Below are 22171 nucleotides of genomic sequence, written 5' to 3'. Positions count from 1 at the left end.
TTACCCTGACGCGCTTAAGGCAAAAAGCCAAAAGCAAACCCCTCAAAGCCCAGAACCATTTTCAGGAACACAAGAGTTAAGCCTAAAATTGGTTGAAAGCTGCCTCCTACCTCTTCCCCCACCACCTTTCTCTCTTCAACATCAGCACATTTCCTTGGGATCCCCTTTCACAAAAAAAAGATTGAGGTCTGTGGTATCAGCTTGGTACCGAAGCACCAAGATGCGCTTGCTGGCTACATGCTCTTTTAGAAGGCTGACAGCTTCTCCGCACACAACAGCCGAGGCTTCCAGTCTCTCTGGCCTTCCCATGCCCTGTGAAACGTGAGGAAGGCAAAGACCGATAACATCTCGGGGGGTCAGGAGGAAGCCAAGATGCGCTACATCTAGAGCCCAATGCATTACTCAAAGGAATTACCGCAACAGAACAAGAGGCAGGAACGACCAGTAGACAGGCAGATAACATGCATGGCAGTAATACCCAGCCAGACTTGCAGGACTTCCAGTCACTTCATCCCGCAACTTGGTTTTGAATTTAGTTAAAAGGCAATCAGATTCTTAACGCTCATTCTGCTTTTATAACTTCTGGAGAAAGGCTAACACGTGGCATTGGCATTAAGGTCCAATTATTGCCCAAGCAGCAGCGCAGCACTCGGAAGCAGCGGGCCCACGGAGCCTCATGAGCCCTCGGCAAGTACTAAAAGTTATCCCTCCACAGTCAGCAGTGCGACTCACAAGCACAAGGAATATGTGGAAAAGTAACATCTAGACTGACCTTCAGTTCAGCTCCCCTTGATTTGTCAACGTACAATTCCGGATGAACCTAGGTACAAAGAAAAAAACAAAAAAGCAGCCCCGTTTCACTGGGAAGCAAACCCAAAGGCCTCTTCCCCTCGGCTGCTCTGGCCCAGGAGCTGACTGTCACGACACAGGTTCAGCGAGACACCCGAGCTGCTGCCTCCCAACCCTCCCCGGCAGTTAAACGCTTGCCCTTTGCAATACTTTTTAGAGAAATCAGCAGTCGGGGGCGAGGGGTGGGGGTCCCACCGCCGGCCTTCTTGTCCTTCCCCTGCCCGCTCGCAGGGGCTGAAGAGGCTCCTGAGCCCCCCCCCCCGCGACAGCGTTACCGCCGGCCCCAAGGCAGCCCCTGCGGCCCGCGGGGGGCGGCAGCCCCAGCCCGCTGCCACGGCCCCGGCCAGCGGCTGGGGGAAAGACAAAGCCCCGCGCAGAGCTGCGGCGGCTGCCCGGGCAGCCCGGGGGCGGCGGGGGGGCGGCAGGGCGCCGCGGGCCGACCCCCCTGCCGGGCCCCGCCGCCACAAGGGAGCACCGGGGCCGCCCCGCCGCCGCTCCTCGCCTCCTCGCTGAGGTAGCGGCGCGGCTCCGAGAAAAAAAAAAAAGGCAGCACCGCGAGCAGCCCGCTGACCACCGCCACTGCCGGGGAGACGAGAACCGCCGGCAGCCCCGCCGGGCCCGGGCCGGGCCGCCCGCCTCAGCCCGCCCGCCGCCGGCACCAGGCGCTCCCTGCCGCGGCCGAGCGCCGGCCCGCCACGTCCCCCCCAGCCGGCCGCTGCCCGACGGGGAGGCCCGGGCTCGGCCGCCGGCCGCCCCCGGCCCGCCCGCTCACCCAGCGCCGCCGCACGTCCCGGCCCGAACGGCTCCCGGCGAAGGCCCCGCACCGCCACCGCCGCTCCAGCGCGCCGCGCGGGCCGGAAATGAACCCACCTTCCGGGGCCGGCCCCGCCCCGCCCCGGCGCTGGCCCCGCCCCCACTGCCCCCGCCCCGGAGCCGGCCGAGGAGGGGCCGCGGCTGCCGTTCCGCGCCGGGGCGGACAGGGGCTCGGTGCCGCCGCGGGGTCCCCTCAGCCTGCCGGCCCCCGGCGCTGTGCGGGGGCCGCCCGCGGGGTGCGGGCTGTGCCGAGAGCGGCTGCCTGGGAGAGGGGGGGTCGGGGAGAGGCAGGCGGAGGAAAGGCCCCGCTCTCTTGTCCCGCCTTCCAGCCCTGCCGCGTACTCTGCACCCCTTCATTCCGGTAACACCTCACTTTCCCGTCACAGGGAACGGTTATGAACTCAAGAGGTTAAACCGTGCAACAGTTCATAAGGGCTTACTTGAGCAGGGGAAAACCTTGTATGAGCTTTTCCTAAGCCACATATTCACACCACTCGCTTTTTCCTACTCAAAAAGTGCACCCCTGCAAAATCTCTTATATTTTAGAGAAAATATGTTTAAAATTGCTGTTACTAACGTGCTTCCAAATGCGAACAGAGCAAATGCACCCTTATTTCCCACAGCAAAATGGAATGCATCATACAGAAAGGACTTAACAGCTTGAGCCACGTGTGTGCTTTTGCATACGGAGGCAATAAGTATTAATGCCCGGGCTGCGAGTGGGCGAAGGGCAGAGCGAAGGGAACCCCGCAGCCGCAGCGAGCGCTCCCGGGGTCCGGTGATGTAAACTGGGCTGAGATCTCGGCCCGTGCTCGCCGTGCCAGTGCTCAGCACAGGGTTGGCGGAGCGCTGCTGCCATCTAGCGACAGAAAATTGGGTACTGCAGCCGCCCGGTTGGTGGAGCGCTGCTGCCATCTAGCGAAAAACTGTGGGTACTGCAGCAGCGCGGCCGGTGGAGCGCTGCTGCCATCTAGCGAAACATTTGGGTACTGCAGCCGCACGGTTGGTGGAGCGCCGCTGCCATCTGGCGACCAAAAATTGGTACCAGACCACGGGGCTCGAGCGCGTGTTCTACCGAGGGCGTGACGCGAACCCCGGTCGTTGCAGTCGAGCCACTTGTACGCATGCTCTGCCCTTATTTTGCCAGAAAGGCTACTACGCATGCGTAAAAGCGCATTTTTGCAATACGCATACGTAGCCACGAACCCCGCCCCTAGGCGTCAAGCCGATTCTACGCATGCGCTGCCCTTAGTTTTGCCTGAAACACCGCTGCGCATGCGTAAACTGTTCGTTCATAATGCGCATGCGGCTCCGGAAACCACGCCCCGCGGCGTCAAGTCCATTCTGCGCGTGGGCTGCCCTTAGTTTGCCAGTAGCGCTGTCGCACATGCGTATTAGGGTTAGGGTCCTAGGCTCCTACATGAGAAACGTGTCACTGGTTGTTGGCCTGACATCCCTCTACTATTTCTGATTTCACCGCCATACCTGCCCCTGCTTCTTTTTAGAGGATGAACAGGGAGGGTGCTGTGTCCAAGAAGTCTTTTGCCTGGGGCTCTGCGTTTGCTTCACCTGCACGGCTCCTTTGATCTTCATAACGCACTTCTGGCACACAAAAGCACATGCAGCAAAGTGACTTCGTGGAAGTGGACAACACCGAAACCAAAATCCACCAGCAGCACAATAAGGAATAGGATCAGAAGCCCCAGATTCTGGAAACCCTCAGCCCCTCATACCTGTGCACCTGTCCATTGGTGCTGGCACCTCCTCGGCTGATGGAGGGGAGAGGCCGGCCACCTCCTCCTCAAAGATGTCCCTACAGTTTTCAATCACAAACTCCACCAGCACGTTCCCCTGCACACATCAAAGCCTTGGTCTCAGCCTACGAGTTTTCTCCCTTTGAGCCTCCCAGTTCTGATTCACAGGTCCAAAACCAGATTTTAGTGACTAAATATTCTTTATTGTCAGCAGCGGGTGTACGGGGGATCCTTCCACCAATCGTACACACCCAGAGGGGCAGATTATCTTATATTTATATAATGAAACAATGAATATTCAATTAACGCCTATACATATTCGTTACCTGAACCCGCCTACCCTCGCTTCATATGCTAATTAGCTTCACGCTTGCGCAGATTCTTCCAAAAATTGTGGGCCGGGGTCTTTAGAATGTGGGCAGTGGTCTATGGGAGGAAGGCTGTAGGTCTTCCTCATGGTGTACTTTTCACCTTAGGTCTCAAAAGGGATGAGTTGGCAGACTTGTAGAAATCTTTCCCAGGGTTTTTACAGTACCCCTCGTAATTTTACTCAAGGCCATCCTGCTGTCCCGTTATCTCCTTGGTAGGGCAGCTTGCTTTGCAGATAAGGAGGACAGCTCCCCTTGCAGAGATTTGCAACTTTCTTGCCAGAACAGTCTATATGATCTTTCAGACATTTAACCCCTTTGTCGCTATACAATTACAAGCTTATTTATGCATTAAAATGAATATTGGTTTATGAATACAAACTTGACCATATTATTTACAGCTTATTCACATCAGTTCCCCCTTTTCTCGATACAAGCAAATTCCTTTGCTATTTTATCTTTTAAAAGTACAATAGAATAAGCATTTGAACAGAATACACACAAGTATTATTAAAACAGTCAACAAAACTATGGCAGCTAACACCTGTTTTAACCATTGTACATTAGGTAACCAGGAAGTTAGAGTTGTCCAAAGATTTTCAAAATCCCAAGACACATCATCCTCACTTACTTCATGTAATATCTTGGTTTGTTTCCATATTTCCTCTAAGTCAGTGGAAACTCTTCCACTTTGGTCCACGTTCCCATCCCTTTAGGTGGATTACACCTTTGTACACAAGTATAATACGATTCATGCACTGCAGGACTACTTACTTCTAATTTCAAAATTTCATTGTCCCTGACATTCCATGAGGTATTTTCCCATAAACTGGTTAACGATACGTTCCTGGGTAAAGGAATTCCTATGAGAGGTATTCCCTTATTCCCATGTTCTGGCATATGAGTACATATCCAGCAATTTGTTTTATTCAAAACCTGGGAAATTCCTTGTATCAGGGACAAATGAGTATTTTGATCCCATGACATTAAACACAGATCGGGTAACCAACTTACTACAATCACAATTTGGAGAACCGCATTTTGGTGGATCCTGTTGGAGTAACGCTCCATGATTTTTCAGGAGCTTTCTTCACTCTTGAATAGTGGATCCAGGCCGCTTGTTCTTTAATCTTGATAGCAGTATACGTGGTCAACAACACCTGGTATGTCCCATCCCATTTCTCTTCCAGAGGTTGCCCTGCGAAGATTTTTATATATACATAGTCCCCAGGTTTAAAGATGTGTACTGGTTGATCTAGTCCTCTAGCCCTAGTTCCTAAAATCAATTTGTGCACTTTATTTAACTGTTTCTGAAGTGCAATCATATACATATATAAATATTCTGATAAAATTTTACTTATCTGTTGTACTACTTGGGCACAAAAATGAGAACCCCTATCAGAAGACATTGTGGCCGGGATTCCAAAGCGTGGTATTATTTCATTGAGCAAAACTTTGACCACTTCTCTTGCTTTATTTGTTCGGCAGGGAAAGGCTTCTGGCCATCCTGAGAATGTGTCAGTTAATACCAACAAATAGCGATACCCCCCTTTTCTAGGGAGTTCTGAAAAGTCAATTTGCCACTGTTGCCCTGGATAATTCCCTTTACCAATTATTCCGAATTTTACTTTATTCTTAGTATTGGGGTTGTTGTGTAGACAAATGCTACATTGCTGAGTTACTTGTTTTATAGTGGTATATAAATTCCATCCCACTAATATCAGATTCAAGCTTTTATATAATGTGTCAGCACCCCAATGTGTTTTATTGTGTTCTGTAAGAACTGTGGGCCATATTAAATTGGAGGGTAATACTATGCGGTTATCTTTCAAATATACCCATTCATTTGGTTTCTTTTTACCTTTCAGATCTTCAATTAATTTTAAGTCTTCTTTCGTATAATTTGGCTTTTGGTTTACGTCTATAGTTTGGATTTTACTGTCTGGTATTAAAGACAATACCTTTACGTTGGTTAATTCAGCTGCCCGCTTAGCCTCTTGATCTGCCAATCGATTTCCTATCTCAAAATCAGCATTCCCTTTCTGGTGTCCCCGACAATGCATAATAGCTACTTTTTCCGGTTGTTTCACAGCTTCTAGCAATTGTAAGATTTCTTCAGCATGCTTTATTTGTTTTCCTTGAGCGGTCAGCAGTCCTCGTTCTTTCCAGATTGCTCCATGAGCATGCACCACACCGAATGCATACTTAGAGTCTGTCCAAATATTTATTTTCTTTCCTGCTGCCAATTCCAATGCCCGTGTAAGAGCAATTATCTCTGCTTTCTGGGCAGACGTCCCAGGGGGTAATGGTTTAGACTCGATTACCTGTTTAGTGGTGGTAACGGCATACCCTGCCTTACGTTGCCCTTGTTTCACAAAGCTGCTTCCATCAGTATACCAAGATTCGTCAGCATCTTCTAAAGGTTCCTCCTTAAGATCAGGTCAACTCGAATACACAGTTTCCATCGTTTCTATACAATCATGTATCACTGGTTCATCCAGAGTCCCGCTGAGGAAAGAAGCTGGGTTCACAACATTAGTGACAACAATTTCCACATCATCTTGTTCCACTAATATTGCCTGATATTTTAAAAATCTCTGCGGTGAGAGCCAATGGTTTCCTTTTTGTTCCAAAACTGCTGAGACTGTATGGGAGACTAACACTGTCATTCTCTGTCCCATCGTAAACTTTCGAGCTTCCTGTATATTAATAACAACCGCGGCAACAGCCCGAAGACATCCGGGCCATCCTCTGCTTACTTCATCCAACTGTTTAGAGAAGTAAGCTACTGCTCGTTTATAGGGACCCAGTTTTTGTGCTAGTACTCCCAAAGCTATCCCCTGTCTCTCATGAGAGAATAACCAAAAGGGTTTCGAGAGATCCAGCAATCCTAGGGCCGGAGCTTGCATCAGCTCTTGTTTAAGTTGTCTAAAAGCCTTTCGTGCTTTTCCAGTCCAGACTAACTTGGACTGATCGTTCTTTACCAATTCATACAGAGGTTTCACCATCAGTCCATAGTTATAAATCCAAAGACGGCACCAACCTGTCATTCCCAGAAAAGTTCGCAGTTCCTTTACCGTTTGGGGTTCTGGAGTTCGACAAATAACCTCTTTATGTTCGGTTCCCAGTTCTCATTGTCCTCCCGAGATTTCAAATCCCAGATAAGTCACGCGTTGCTGAACCAGTTGGGCTTTCTGTTGGGAAACTCGATATCCATTTAAACCCAGAAAATTAAGGAGACTTATAGTCCATCGAATGCAACTCTCTTTAGTCTCAGTAGCTAGTAAGAGATCGTCCACATATTGCAACAAAGTCCCCTCAGTGTCTGGGGGCGTCCAAGTCTCGAGTTCCTTAGCTAATTGATTCCCAAAAATAGTGGGGCTATTTTTGAACCCTTGAGGTAATACTGTCCACGTAAGCTGTGTCTTTCTGCCTGAGTCGGGGTTTTCCCATTCAAAGGCAAATAACTTTTGACTTTCCATAGCTAAGGCTAAGCAGAAAAAGGCATCCTTTAAATCCAGTACAGTAAACCAAACTTGACTATTCTTTAATTTAGTCAACAGAGTATATGGGTTCGCCACTACTGGATGTATATCCTCAATGATTTTATTTATGGCCCTTAAATCCTGAACCAGCCTATAGCTTTTTCCATCGGCCTTCTTGATTGGTAATATAGGCGTATTATATTCCGATTCACATTCGACTAGTAGCCCATACTGTAAAAATTTATCAATTTTTTCTTTAATTCCTCTCCTATCCTCTATCTTTAAAGGATACTGTTTAACCTTAACAGGTTTTTCCCCTGGTTTTAATTTTATGGTTATTGGAGTCACATTCTTGGCCTTTCCGGGGACTTTGGTGGCCCAGACTCCTGGATATACTTGATCTGTGATCTCCGAAGGTATCTCACCTTTAGGGTCAGTCTGTATTAATGCTAAACTCAATACATTTATTAGCTGTTCTTCTCCTATCCTTAACTCCATTTTCCCTTTTTCAAAGACTATTTCTGCTTCTAGTTGTTCTAATAAATCTCAGCCTAATAAAGATTTTGGTGATCCCGGTAAATATAAGAACCTATGTATTCCCATCTGTTTTCCCAATTTATACTAACAGCTTTAAGAAAAAGGCTTTTTGTTGTTGGCCAGTGGCTCCCACTACAGTCACAAAGTCTTTATCCTCTGGCATTAATTTCTGGTTTAGCACTGAATAAGAGGCGCCTGTATCTATTAAAAATTCCATTTTCTGTCCTGATTTCCCTAGCTCTATTTTAACCAGAGGATCTGCTAGGGTAGATTCTCCTGGTCGACTTCATTGATTCGACGAAACATTTGCTATCATGTTTCGAGCTCTCCCTTGCTTTGGACACTCCCCTTTCCAATGGCCTACTTCTTTACAATAGGCACACTGATCTGATCTTAGAGGTGGTTGCTGGGTCCTTATTCGTTTCCCATCTCCCCTATTTTTAACTCGAAAAGTTGGTCCTTGGTTATTCAATGCGGCTACTGTTGCTGCTGCAATAGTCTGTCCCAGTTTCTGTCTTTCCTCCTCTTCCCGGTTTCTAAACACTCTCCATGCTTCTTCTACCAGTTTTTCTAAGTCTCTCATGTCTGCCCCTTGTAATTTTTGGAGTTTTTTCCTTATGTCTTCTGTTGACTGTCCTAGAAATAATGAAACCAACTGTAATTTACCCTCTTCTGAGGAAGGATCTATCATTGTAAATTTTTGCATAGCTGTTCTTAAACGATCTAAGAATTCTGAGGGTGTCTCAGATGGTCCTTGTTTTATAACATATAGCCTGGACCAATTCATGGACTTAGGAATGGCATTTTCTAAAGCGATTCTTATCCATTCTTGATATCTTTTTAATAATCTATAATCATTATCATCATTATAATCCCAGTCAGGATCTGCCCTTGGAACGTGGACTTCCACAGTTCCAGGTAAAACTCCTGAGGCTATTTGAACTTGTACATGCGTTCGTGCAGTTTTAATTATCAGTTGTTTCTCAGTTTCAGATAAAGCTGCTAACATTATTTCTATCTCTTTCCAGTCCGGATCCAAATTTTTCACAATTAATTCGAACCTACTGGCTATCCTCTCCGGATCATCTCTATAACCTTTTACTGCCTCTTTCCATGAATCTAATTCACTAGTGGAAAAAGGAATCTTGGTTCTAACAGGCCCATTAGTTCCCACAGCCTGTCGCAAGGGAGCCTGTATGACTGGTCCTGATTTGCTCCCTAATCCTGCTTTGCTCCACGTACGAGCAGTAATTGGAGTGAACCCTTTAGGGTTCACATTGTCTCTGGGTTCCTCACCATCGGATCCCTCAGCTTTACCATTTTCCACGATCGGTAAAGGTGGAACGTAATCTTCCACCCTTTCTTCTGACTCACTTAATTTTAAACATCTCTGACCAATACTACATGCTGAACAACATCTCTTCAGTTTTCCTATCCCATCCTTCCTCATATCCTTTTCCATTGCTAATATTAAGGGATCTTGTGGTGCTAGGTTAATTCCACACCCCTTTTGCCACTCTGGGTGATTCCTCAAAGTGAAAAACATATCAGCATACATTACTTCATCCCATTTTCCTTCTCTCCGTAGGAACAACATTAACTGCAGCAAAGTATTATAATTTATAGTTCCATTACAAGGCCACTTTTCCCCTCCTTCCAGCTTATAAAGTGGCCACCATTGATTGCAGTACTTTATCAATGTTTTCTTATTCACATTTCCACCAACAGACCCTCCAATATCCCTCCAGTGACCCAAAACACATCCTAATGGGCTTTTCTTTCAAATCCCACCACTCTGCTTTCCTCCCATTTTTCCAGCTTACACTCGCAGAACACACTTATCACTTACAGAATTAATACTTACAAAATGCAGCACGCAGGTATCTTTCTACAGGAACACCAAGAACTCACTATTATTATCAAAAATATAGCTGAAATCACAGTAACGATTGTCAAAGTCAAATTCCACATTCCATAAATCCGGTAACCAAAATAAGCAACACTGCAGCAAATAAGCTTTATAAGCAAACTTGCCAGATTCCAGATGGCAATTAAATGCCGATAAAACCCAAACAGAACCAGAAGTATACTTGGGGTGCTAGCTACAGAAGTATACCTGAGTTTTCCAGACCAGACGTATACTTGAGACGTGAGTCACAAAGCATACCCAGACGCCACCCTGCGGGAGTCAATCCTCTTGTCTTACGGGCAGCTCCAGAGAACAGATAACTGGTAATACCAGAATAAAGCAATAAAGAATATTGTCACTTACTATAATGGGATTCTTGTCTGCCCCCGCAGTGATCCGGTGAGTTGGGGAGTCCCTCCGGGAAAAATCCCGGGGGTACCCAAGGGAGTCCACTTCCCAGCGGGTCCTACGGCCAGGCAGAGAGGTGTCCCATCTGGGTCGCCAGATTGATTCACAGGTCCAAAATCAGATTTTAGTGACTAAATATTCTTTATTGTCAGCGCCGGGTGTACGGGGGATCCTTCCACCAATCGTACACACCCAGAGGGGCAGATTATCTTATATTTATATAATGAAACAATGAATATTCAATTAACGCCTATACATATTCGTTACCTGAACCCGCCTACCCTCGCTTCATATGCTAATTAGCTTCACGCTTGCGCAGATTCTTCCAAAAATTGTGGGCCGGGGTCTTTAGAATGTGGGCAGTGGTCTATGGGAGGAAGGCTGTAGGTCTTCCTCATGGTGTACTTTTCACCTTAGGTCTCAAAAGGGATGAGTTGGCAGACTTGTAGAAATCTTTCCCAGGGTTTTTACAATACCCCTCGTAATTTTACTCAAGGCCATCCTGCTGTCCCGTTATCTCCTTGGTAGGGCAGCTTGCTTTGCAGATAAGGAGGACAGCTCCCCTTGCAGAGATCTGCAACTTTCTTGCCAGAACAGTCTATATGATCTTTCAGACATTTTAACCCCTTTGTCGCTATACAGTTACAAGCTTATTTATGCATTAAAATGAATATTGGTTTATGAATACAAACTTGACCATATTATTTACAGCTTATTCACATCAGTTCTCCCTGCCATCCCCCTGGGGAGGGAGGGAGCAAGCAGCTGTGTGGTGCGCAGCTGGTGGCCCCGCTTAAACCACAACAGCCTATGAGCAAAATAATTCGCTGTTTGATGGTGAGAGTGCTCATCCTTCATCCTCTGTCAGGGTGCAGATGTCTCCCGTATCACGTTGGGACACACAAAAGCCTCAGCGGTCTGGCTGCTGTTGGAGCTGATGGAAAGGCTTTTTGGGTGAGCTGACGTATTTCTAGTGGCCAGCGTGGCAGTTTGCTTTATACCATTGCCCTGAGTGTGGGCGTCTGGAGAAACTGCCCGGCCGTCAGTGTGCAGGGATGATGGCCGCAGGGGACAGCGAGCTGCAGGTCATGATCAGCAGCGACACGGTGTCTGCCTGCATGTGGCCCTGGCTCCGAGCTAATGGCACTGCTCCCCAGTGGAGCATCCATCGAGCCCAAGCTGTGTCTTAGCCAGAATCCGAGCAGGAGCTGAGAGGACAGCGACACCTCCAGAGGTGCCATCCAGCCCCCACCTCCCTGTGGGACTGTGCTGTGGTGTCAGCACCTGAGCTCAGCCGTGATGCCCACTGGCAAGGAGTCTGGGCCAAGGGATGATCCCAAAGTCCTCCCCTAGGATGCATGATCAAACAATATCTGCCTAGTCCCCAGTTATCGCATGGCAAGCGTAGTCAGAAGAGAGGAAAGATCATTTTGAGGACATCAGCTTTGGGCTGGGGGGGGTGGTGGCTACCCAGGAGCCCCAGGGCTTCAGGCAGGAAAACAGCACCTGCAACCCTGCAACGATAAAGAGCCAGGAAGCACTGCTAAAGCCACAAAGCCAGGACAAGGCATGACTTGGTTGCCCTTGCTTTGGGGAACACTTTGCAAAGTGCCTTGCCTCAGCACTCCCGCCCAAAAGACTGGTTCTCTTCATTTACTCCAGCACCCGCAGCAGACAATAAAAGCCTTACACAAGCAGCCTGCCACAGCAAGAAAGTATCTTCCTGACTTGCTGTTCAGTTCTCAAATGTTACGTTACTGCCTGTGGAACAGGGTTTAATAGGCTGTATTCCCGAGACCTCTGACTCCCCTTTACTGACCTGGGCTCCCACGTTCGTGCTTTTCCCAAATTATATTTGTTCTAGTGTTTCATCCCCAGTTCCCCGTTCTAGTATCTAATATTGCATTCCACCACTTCATACGTTGACGTTTCAATCGCTCCATCCGTCTCTGGCTGCCCCCCCCCTCGCGGGGAACACAGAAACGCAGATCAGGACTCCCCACTCACTTCGCAGTTAAACTGTGTCTCTCACACACATCACACTCGCCGGGCAACCCTCAGCCACACAGGCAGTATGTTACAAGGTACCGTGCACTTACATACAACTCTAGGAACGCTGACAGTTTGCGTTAGCACATAAAGTACATGTTTCAATGAACAGCTGCCAAAAACCAAGTTCTAACTTTTTCTGGCCCTAAGTAGCATGTTAAGTTTTCAGCTATTCGCCTAGAATTACTAGAATTTTTATTTTTTTTTTACTCACGATGCATAACTCTAATTTTGAACATGTAACAAGCCAACACATAGACAAACAAGACACAGAGCGCCATGTCAGTTGTTACGTTCTAGGAATTCCCCAAATCTCAAGACACCCTAAATGAAGTTTTCAGCTTCCCAGATCTTAAGACAATCAAATACTCAAAACAAAGAATAAATATAAATACCTTTTATGCTGTGCAGAAGTCCTTGCCCACCTGTGTGAGAAGCCAAGGGGCAGGGGAGTCTTGCTGACAGAAGATCCAGTTGAGGGCCCCGAGAGTCCCCAGGCCCCTGGATTCCAGCACCAGCAGAGAGTTCTCCTGCCTGGCTCGCCAAATTGATGCCAAAATGGCACAGAGTAACTGCTCGCAGACCAATTTTGTCTTTAAGCAGCAAAGGTATTTATTTCGTGCAACGTCAGGGAGCTAGCCGATTTGCACCACACAAACTAGCTCCCAAGTTTTCAGTGAAAAGTTAGGTATTTTATACGGTTTTCCTGAGAGGTTACACAACATCTTTACATACATAGTTATTTGATTTGGACACCCAATCATTCCATTCATAATGGGGGGGGGGGGATCTAGGTGGAATAGACCTTTCCATTTTCTTTCTTCAACGATTTCCTGACTTGGTGGTCTCCTTCGCTCCTTCAGGTGCCCACCTTATCTTTTCTAATTATTCAGAGTACATTCCTTTCTCAACACAAACAGAGCATTGCCAGTTATTTATTTATTTAAGACCTTGCTCTCTTTCACAGGTGCAGCAGCTGTTTCTTGGCTTTCTCCACACCCTGGGCTGGCCCCCGATGGTCACGGTGTCACTGCCAGGGCGCTTGATGGGGAAGTGGATGTGGACTCCTCCATGATGGAGCGGGTGAAGCAGCCTTTGGCACCAATGAGGGAATTGTGCAGTTTGGAAGGAACAGAGACCTCCACCTCTGCGCTGTTGGCCTAAGAGAGGACAGCACCAGCCTCTTGAGTCAAGCTGCAGAAATGTGTTTGCACCCACTCTGCTTACCCTCTAACTCCCACCTTGCTAGGAGCTTTATAGAGCTGGAAGAAATGCCTGAGCAGAGGGCTTGGAGACTGGCTACTCCTGACAGGAGCAGTCACAAACTTTGGTTTACGAGTCAAGAACAGACTGACACATTTGTCTCCTCCCTGCCCTCACCCATTACAACCACATCTGTATCTGTGTCTTCTAGCAACATTTTCCAGTCCCTCAACCGCAAAAGGCCAGTTGCTTTGCTTACCAGCTCCTTCTGGATGGCAAGAATCCTGTGGCGAGCAGCCTCACAATTTGCTCTCTTGCCTGTGATAACAATTGTCTCCGAGTTGCTGTTCTTTGCCAGGAGATCAATTTTGGTGTTGCTTTCTTTATGGATCTGCCACAAAGGAAAAAAAAATCATCTCAGAAGTGTCCCATGTCAGAAAAAAAGCCCTTGCAGGCCATATTTGACATCACCAATGAGCAGGAGGGAGCATCCAGTGGGATTTTGCTGCAGGCAGTGATCATCACAAGCACTTGAGTTAGGAAAGATAGCTCACCTTCTTGATGTTGGCACCTCCTTTCGCTATGATGTTCTTGTGGAACTGTTTGCAGATGGGGACAGAAATAGAAAAGCTGTTTTCAACCTAAGGGAGAAAGGAAGGGAGAACTGAAGATTACACTGTCGTGGCAAGTGAGGCCCGACTTCAGGAACTCTGGTAAACAAGCTTTTGACAATAGGCTTAGACCCCAGGAAGTTCTCTATACGAGAGGCTTGTAAGAATAAACAAAGGCAAGTACGTTCCCCTATAGCCTTCAAATAACAGGTACTACCCCCCTGCCTCCATTCAGCCAAAACAGCATCGACAGCTCCCTCCTCTTGAGGTGTTTTAGCTCTACCCAAGCCAGTAGAGCTTTGCTTTGCCCCAGGGTTATTCAGGCACGTAGGAGGGAACAGTAGACAGAAGACCTCCTTACCAGGTCTGCCACCATCTTTTGCATGTACTCAGTGCACTTCTCCACCTCATTTTTGGGACCTCTAAGTTGGACGATGTCACTCTTGTGTGCAGGGTCTGGAAGCCGATGATAACCTGCAGGAGGTGGTCATTTATAGCCAACTCAAGCAAATGCAAGAACTCTTGTGTCAGACACATGCAAAGGTTGGGGGGATCCTACACATCCCCTTTTCTCATTCAGAAAAGGGTAACCGTGTTAGCAGCCTCTGGCTGAAAGAACTATCTTCTCAGACACTTGCGCTACAGAGCCACTAAAGTTACGACTTCAGTGACGATAGGCCTACTACCCATGTAGGAAATAACCCCTCTGGATTCCTCATCTCCTAAAAAGCCTTACCTCTGGGAATTTCTCCCAGATTTCCCAGATCCGCTCACCCTTCTGCCCAGTGATGGTCCGGTGGAATTTCTGCTCAATGATTAGGTCCGCAGTGTGTTCATTTTCCTGATGAGAACAGAGCTCACGCTGAGTGTTCAGCCATATACTTTTACTTACCGGTTTGCTGCCCGACAGTTTACTTGCCAGCACTGTCCCTCTTTTCTCTAGACAAAATTCACTCTAGGTTGACAGAGAAGGGCTACCCGAGGGAACAGAGGAAGACATTTGTGAAGAGGAACTTGCACTTGTCATGAGATCCAAGTGCTCGGTGGGCAAGGGGCACACACTTGCACCCAAAGGTTACAAGGGAACACGAGAGCCCAAACCCTGCAGTCTCCCAAACATCGCATCCTACTAACTTACCATACGGGAAGCGAGTTCCAGCAGCTCTTTCTTGGCCTGTGGGTCTCCTTCAATTCTGATCAGGTTGCTCTTCTCCTTGTCCGGGGGAATACGCACAGACACCTTGTACAGATCCTTAATCCTGTTAACGTCAAGGCAAGGACTGTGGTGACGCAGTCTGCCAGGCAAAGACTTGCAAGCGAGGCACCTTGATTATCACTGCTCAGAGGCTGTTGAAGAAGTAAACCCGCCTCTGAGAAGGGCTCAGTGGGGTAGGGTCGAGACACGGGAAATTGCCTCTTCACCCTGGAATTCAGCGAGAGCAGATCTGTGCCACACAAGAACCTGTACAAGTAAATACTGTGGCATCTACAGAGCCAATTGTTCACTTGTCAGAGCGAGGCATGTTTCTTCCCCAAACAGTACCACATTTAGAGCAGAAGGTAATCATTCATTTCTACCCCAAATTCTTTGTTGGGGAGATGTTGCAGCACAATCAAACTAGTAGACTGCAACAAGGCCTTACCGTTGGTCGTATTCCACTGTCAGTGCTGTATCAACTTCCTCCAGAGGCCAGACCACACTACTGCTCCTCCATCTGACCCCCTCTCCCACAGTCCGCAGGGCTATGTAACCACTTAGCGGGAACCAGCTACACCTGCACATGGTCCATGTCAGTCAACCCACTGCCTCTGAGGCAAGGCCACAGCTGCACATTATCAATGCTGATCAACCCACCGCCTTCATTCCTCTACAGGGAGAAGCTCACCAAGCAGATTTCCACCACCCACAACTGGCTGCTAAAATGTAATTCACACAGAGCAACGCTTAAAAAAAAAAAAAAAAATCCAACAAATTTCCTCCAGGACACGTCAAAGTAATTCCGCTACTGTTCAAGCTCCCAAGATACTTTCACACATTAAAGCCATTGCAAGGCCTCACGGCCCATTTCTCTCCTTGTACCACCACCACTCCAGAAAAGCAGAGGAAATGTGATGGAGACAGCACACTGGGTGAGCTACAGAGCCCCTGATACGATCTACTAAACACGGAGAGTGTGAGCATGGGAAGGACTAGAAAGGCACTCCACTTACTGCTAGCTCCATTCTTGCCAATGAGGTGTCGGTGGAATTGGTGGTCAACGTTGATTTCTGCGTAATCCATCCGGTTGATCTAAAAAGAATTGTATAGGGCCAGGTAGGGTAGGCCACGGCTTCTGTCTCGTGCCCTACGTAACTGCCTACTGCCCATACTGGCACTGACTCACCAGCGGTCAGCTACAAGCACTTCTCCTGCTCTTAAGCAGAGCACAAGCATTCCTCTGGTTTGAGAAGAGAACACTGTGCTCATGAAACATTGAAAAGACTTACTTATATGCCTCTTCAGCTATAACAAAGAGAATCCTTCCTTCTCTGCACCAAAAAATTTAATGCTGACTTTTCAAGAATGCTATGGATGAGTTTCATAACCAAGGGGTGTCATCCACCTGCCACACAATTTGTCTTCTGCAAGTTTGGTTAAGCATGTCAAGACATCATATGGATGCGATAAACCCCTCATCACCTCTGCTCTGTTGCCCCTTCTTCCCCCAGTTTCTTACTGGAACTAGTAACTCCAGCTCACCAGATCCTTGACCATGACTTCAATCTGTTCCTGAGCCACATGCACATCTTCTGTAGGTCCTTCCAAAGTGATGTTATCCTCTCCTTCAGTGAATTTGATGTGAACCTTGAGATGAAAGACAATGAATCTCTTAAGAATTTTCCAAGATCCAAGCCAGGCCAATGCTGTTGGTCAGGCCTACACCATCGATCCCTGCCGCTAAGAGACGTGCTCCTTCCCAAAAAGCCCAAACAAACTCCCCACAATTTTACGAGTCAGTAACTTAACAATTTTGGCCATATGGCGTGCCTAGAGCCCAAGGCTCTGGTGCTGTCTCGGAGTCTGCAAGGGCTTTGGAGAAGTTACTCATCTAGCCTTTATCTAGATACTGTCTAACTCACCAGGGAGAAGCCTTGTTGCAGTCGGCATTTCCAGGTATCCTACTACATCAGTTCTCAAAACAGCACCACATAAAGCTTCCTTGGAAGGGCTCTACCCAGGACAATGTCATAGGATGAGCAGTGTTTGCACCAGTAAAAGAGAGGGTTCCCTTTAATAGCAAAGATCTGTGTCATTTCCCCCTGGGTTTACCCACGCTAGAATACACCTCTCTCTTCCGTGACAAGTGATCTGGACTAAACCATTTTCTACACCGGGGGTGCTAAGCTAACCAGCTCATCCATACCTTTGGCATCCGCTGAGTTATTTTGGCCAGGTTCTGTCCTTTCTTTCCAATAATGAAACGATGAAGCCAAGAGGGGGCAGAGACTGAGGAGACGGTAAAACTGTTGGTCTGAGAGACAGAAAAACAGAGAAGCTGTTTGATGGACAAACTGGAAGAGGCCTTCACAACAATTCCGTTCCAATTCCCATGCTGCACCTCCGGTATTGACTTCTAAGCTGCACCTCTAATGGCCCAAGAGAGTCCACCCCCGCGACACCTGTCAGTGCTCACAAATGTATCTTCATGGGACCTTCAAAGGAGGCCTAGCCCATCTTGTCAGTACCTTTGCATAGACTTCAGTCAATGCTTGCCCAAGTTTTTCAGGCTCGCCTCGCAGTATCACCATCTCCGAGCTACTGTCAGTGGGTGGGATCTCGACAGAGACTCCAGTCTTCTCCAAGATCTCCTGCAGGGAATTCCCCTTGGGGCCGATGACATACTTGTGCTGGGACTTCTTCACCTCCACTGCAATGGTAGTAGTCGTCTTCTTCTGTAGGGGCAGAGACACTGAGGCATCAATCACAAGGGAGTGGGGAAGGACAAGAGCGACAGGAAGAGGCACAAGATGCAGTCAAACTCTGCACCCAGCAAAGAGCAAAGCCAAGCTGAGCACAGTGGCTCGGCAGTACCCCAGCACCCCTTGGACCCCTGCCTACAGAAAGCCTTGTGCTCAAAAATTCACAGGGGAAGTACAAAACTAGCATGCTGTGTCAAGCTCCCTGGGACACGGCATGGAAGAGACCACACACGCACACAGGCATGTCGTCGTCCCCGTCCCCATCCCCCCTGTTGCACAACAGGGTTCAGCTCCCAGCCATCTCCCAGGCAGTGCTGTAATGCAACACTATGCAGGCTATAAGCTAATTATCCCCGTTGAAATCCAGACTGGTACAAATACAGACCTAACCATGAGGAAAAACAGCCCAACAGCCCACAACAAGGATATTCACAGCAACGTTGGCAGTGGGAAATAAACTGGAGTGACATTCACTCTTCAGCAACTTCTACTTTGTAAAAGAAGAAACTTAAACTCTTGTGGGTTACTCTAGGTTTGCAGTTTTAATCGGTACAGCAGCGTTGGGTCACCTCCGCAGAGAGTGACAAGGTTACAGGATTTTTAGCTCCACATTTATAGTCTCTACAAAGCATTACCTAATCTATTGGTTTCAAACAAGTCTTCTATTAGTCATTATCTTGACAGTCAGTTTCACAAGTTGTTCTATATCTTGACCACTTCGCCATTTTACTTTTTCTTTCAAGGATGATCGCTTCAGGTTCTGCACGTCTCAGTTCTGAGTAATCACAATAGACAATCTCCACCGTCTCAGCCTCCTAGAGGTCAGGGTCTTCTGTTCTTAGAAACTTCTTTTAACTGTCAGGTACAGTCTTACTAATGTTAAACTTTCATTGTCTAGCATCTATTTACTGACGGCACTTGCAGTCCTGGTCTGGGGCTATACAGGGGACAAAGCTGAGGTGTACAGCCTACAGTAGCACTGACCCGGCATTTTCCTCCAACAACTTATGTAGCAACTTTGATACTGTCAGCTGGCCACCACTGTAGACTTCACACTTCTATTCTTCCTTAGTAGCACCGGTGTGAACAAGAGCCAGGGGAGCTCTTGGTGGCCTGCTAATTCCCACGATACAGAAAAGCGAGAAATCTGTCACCTCCCGGATAGTATCAGCCCAGCTCCCACTCTGCTGAGTGAGGAAACGGTAAGATTCGGGGTCATGTACTACAAGGGCTGCTGAGCTAGATGCAACAGAGGGATGCACAAAAGTAGAACAAGAAGGGAAGAGTGCCTAGGAGCAGGTGCCAGGGGAAGGTGGGAAGCGTTATGGACCATCCGTACCTTCTCCTCATAGATCGAGCTACAGCCTGGGCTAGCTGCTCCTTTTCTCCAGTGAAGACTATCTCTGTCTTGTTGATGACACTGGGTGGAGGAATGTTGATGCGTGTCCCTGTGTCCTGCGTGAGCTCACTCACCAGCTTGTTGTAAGGGCCAGCAATGAAAGGGTGGTACACGGCATGCTTATCCTGGAAGAGCCCACAACAGACCTTGCTGGGAACTGCCCTCTCTATTACAGTCTCTGCCAGGCACAGCTAAGTTCCCAGGGCTGTCTTGCCTGACGCTCTGGCCCAAGCAATCTTCTCAGTTTGCGGGCTTGTAGATCTCCACCTCTTTCAATCTACAAATACGGTTGCTGCTGCTGCTCCTTATTTACGATATTCATCCCTGTGATCTCCTGCCTTATCTCAGCTGGCACCTAAGACACTTCACTTCAACTATCAAATGCTTGTTTTGACTTCAGAGATGGACAAAACGCAGCACAAGAAGTTGCAGGACCTGGCAGCGGTGCTCATACAGCCAGTGGCACAGTATACGTCTCCATTCAGGCTAACATTAGCCACTGACTGTAGCCATGGTGGCTACAAACTTCAACTATACCATGGGGAAGCAAAATAGCTGACCAGGTAATGCCATGAGAGAGATCACAGTACTGAGGTACCTGCTCAGCAGAGATAAGCACGATCTCGTGCCGGGCCTTCTCAATCCCTTCTTTAGTGCCGCTGATCTTGATCTGGTTGCTGGGGTCATCTGGGCAGGGGATCTGCATTTTGGTTGCAGTTTTGAGCTTCAGGTCCTGCAGCTTCTCACCATTCTTTCCAATGACAGAACGGTGGTGCGCCTTGGGGATGGCAACTGTTGCTGAAGCCTGCAGCACAAGAACCAAGCATCTGTGAAAAGCCTTGCCTGCACTGGCAGATCCACAGGAACAGAGCCAGGGAAAGCAAGGTAGATGCTGCTCAGTGGTGCTACTGAGGAGCAGACAACACCTTTCCAGCACATTCTGTTTGAGAGCTGACACTGCACCAGTTGATCTACAGTGCCTCTACGCCAGGAGTATAAACCCCACCTTTCCCTCAAAACCCTTCTGATTGCACAGGAGCAGTACTCTGAATTAGCAAAGGCCTTCCGACACAGACGAGGAGGTGCCTATCCTCTAGCGTAAGACACTGCATCAGTACACCAGACAACAACTGAGCTGACAGCTCACAGGTGGAGTTTATCTGAACTCTGACGTCTGCTGCCAAGGCTATAGAGAACAGGACATACAGTATGACTCCTAGGAAAGAGAAATTCAACACCAGAAACCTACTGCAGGAGGCAGGCAGCTAGCAGACGCTTACCGCTACTTAAGTGCTAAGGGGTCTTCAAGTGTAACACATGCTGCTCCTGGGACTGCTTCTAGAAGGCCCCACATGGAAAAGGGGTCCTTCTGTGAGCTTCTCTCAATCTAGCATTAAAGGGCTGGTCTATACAAGGGCTTCCTGACTTCTTCCCTTCTCACTAAGTTTTTACAGGTCTGGTAGCTGATGACTGCTGTCGTGCTCTTGATCCCTGTGATTAGGTAACCACTAACAGCAATCAGACAATGAAAATTCAAGCTATAATGGAAAAAATAAAAGATGAAAAAAAGATCACTCGGTGTGGCTTTTCAGCTCTGTGCTCCTGTCCTGAAGCCAGCCAAGCCTAAGAGAAGCTGGAATACAGACACACCTTCCAGACCTGGGGCCGGGGCAGTAGGAGGTATATTTGAGAACAGTGGCTCACGGATCTGTGGCGGCACGACCTGAACTGTTTTTTCAGATGCACATTGTGGATGTAGGGTTTTGTTCCTTTCTCTTTCCTCTGGCAGGGTATGACACAGGGGCTGAACAGCACTAAGCAGACATGGTATTAACATTGCATTAACTACCTTTGGCATTATACTTTAAAACACACTGTAACACCTGGCTGCGATACATCCTAACAGGAGCTACCACCTTGACTATGAGCTCAAGAACCTTAAGGTAAAAGATCAAAACCTAGGGGACTGAAGCAACCGAAACAACAGGGTTGTGGCTCCTTACCAGTGTGGCTTGAGTTACACAATGCAGAACCCTGACCCGAAGCTTTCGGCTTTTGGCAGGACTTCCTTTTCTCTACTTTTCTTTCTCCCAGCCTTCCACATTCTCCTCTGAAGGACTTCAGGAAAAGCACCGTCCCGTTCTCACACACTACTAGCTTTGTGTATGAGGCTCCTGCACCCCCTCCAGCACCAGCACCTCAGCACAAAGTCACTGGTTGCAAATCAAGTGTTCCAGAGATTGCAGACTCCACGCTTCATGCAACACCACGGCCTGTAATTACCTTGGAACCCTATTTTAAGCCTCATTTCCAGTCCAAATTGCCAATTGGGTGCTTTGAAAACGTATGGCAAAGCTGAATTAGTCACGTAATGACATACCTCTCTGGCTTACAAGCACACGTGCCCAAGGGTCTCAAAGCATTTGCGAGTCTTGGGGAAGAGCAAAGATGAAGGGAGAAACAGTTAGATGCCCTCACCCGAGTCTGCAGTCGAGCGACAATCTCCTTCTGAGCCTTCGTGACTGCTTCCAGCTTGCCAGAGACCATGATCGAAAGGCCCTGGTCCTTCGCAAGAGACAGCTCCAGGTGAGCTCCTGTCTTCTGCATGATGTCAAGGCAGATCTTGGCCTGCTCGCCTTCTCCAAACTGATTCGTGTCCTTGTATTTCCTCTCCTCCAGTGGCACATGGAACACCTGCTCAGCCACGGGACAGACAAAAGCAGGGCACAGCAAGGTGTCAGTATGCTTTTGATTGTCAGTGCCTCCCTCTCTTATTGCCATACAGGAGGACTTCACTGGCGTACTAAGTTCCCAGATTTAGGCGAC

The 22171-nt window shown here is 48.1% G+C and overlaps 2 protein-coding genes across 10 annotated transcripts in view; both read right to left on the bottom strand.

The window, feature by feature from the left end:
* LOC102054785 (endoplasmic reticulum-Golgi intermediate compartment protein 3-like) overlaps positions 1-22171 on the bottom strand; it is a 58062-nt gene that overhangs the window by 12778 nt on the left and 23113 nt on the right. For 5 of the 9 annotated variants that reach the window (XR_008731401.1, XR_008731402.1, XM_055705130.1 and 2 more), the window contains exons 1-2: positions 1622-1731; positions 773-820 (exon numbers count right to left, since the gene is read on the bottom strand). The exons of 1 other annotated variant lie outside the window; for it this stretch is intronic. The gene's annotated coding sequence lies outside the window, so the exon portion shown is untranslated. Of the gene's footprint in view, positions 1-110; positions 313-772; positions 1589-1621; positions 1732-22171 lie in introns of those variants that run through there. 3 more of the 9 variants (XM_055705128.1, XM_055705127.1, XM_055705126.1) reach the window with 3 other exon arrangements.
* Positions 13019-22171, bottom strand: part of LOC114015326 (vigilin-like) — a 36055-nt gene continuing 26902 nt past the window's right edge. The window contains 17 exon segments of the mRNA XM_055704874.1: positions 13019-13245; positions 13248-13332; positions 13635-13669; positions 13672-13721; positions 13723-13766; positions 13930-14016; positions 14348-14453; positions 14715-14827; positions 15125-15255; positions 16201-16276; positions 16727-16831; positions 17391-17498; positions 17713-17919; positions 19286-19299; positions 19302-19470; positions 19944-20150; positions 21824-22039. Of these exon segments, the coding sequence (XP_055560849.1) occupies positions 13112-13245; positions 13248-13332; positions 13635-13669; positions 13672-13721; positions 13723-13766; positions 13930-14016; positions 14348-14453; positions 14715-14827; positions 15125-15255; positions 16201-16276; positions 16727-16831; positions 17391-17498; positions 17713-17919; positions 19286-19299; positions 19302-19470; positions 19944-20150; positions 21824-22039 (1887 nt within the window). The 3' untranslated portion in view covers positions 13019-13111.

The sequence above is a fragment of the Falco cherrug genome, chromosome 3 (assembly GCF_023634085.1).
Source record: "Falco cherrug isolate bFalChe1 chromosome 3, bFalChe1.pri, whole genome shotgun sequence".
Classification (NCBI taxonomy): domain Eukaryota; kingdom Metazoa; phylum Chordata; class Aves; order Falconiformes; family Falconidae; genus Falco; species Falco cherrug.
This window is presented reverse-complemented; position numbering and strand designations above follow the sequence as displayed.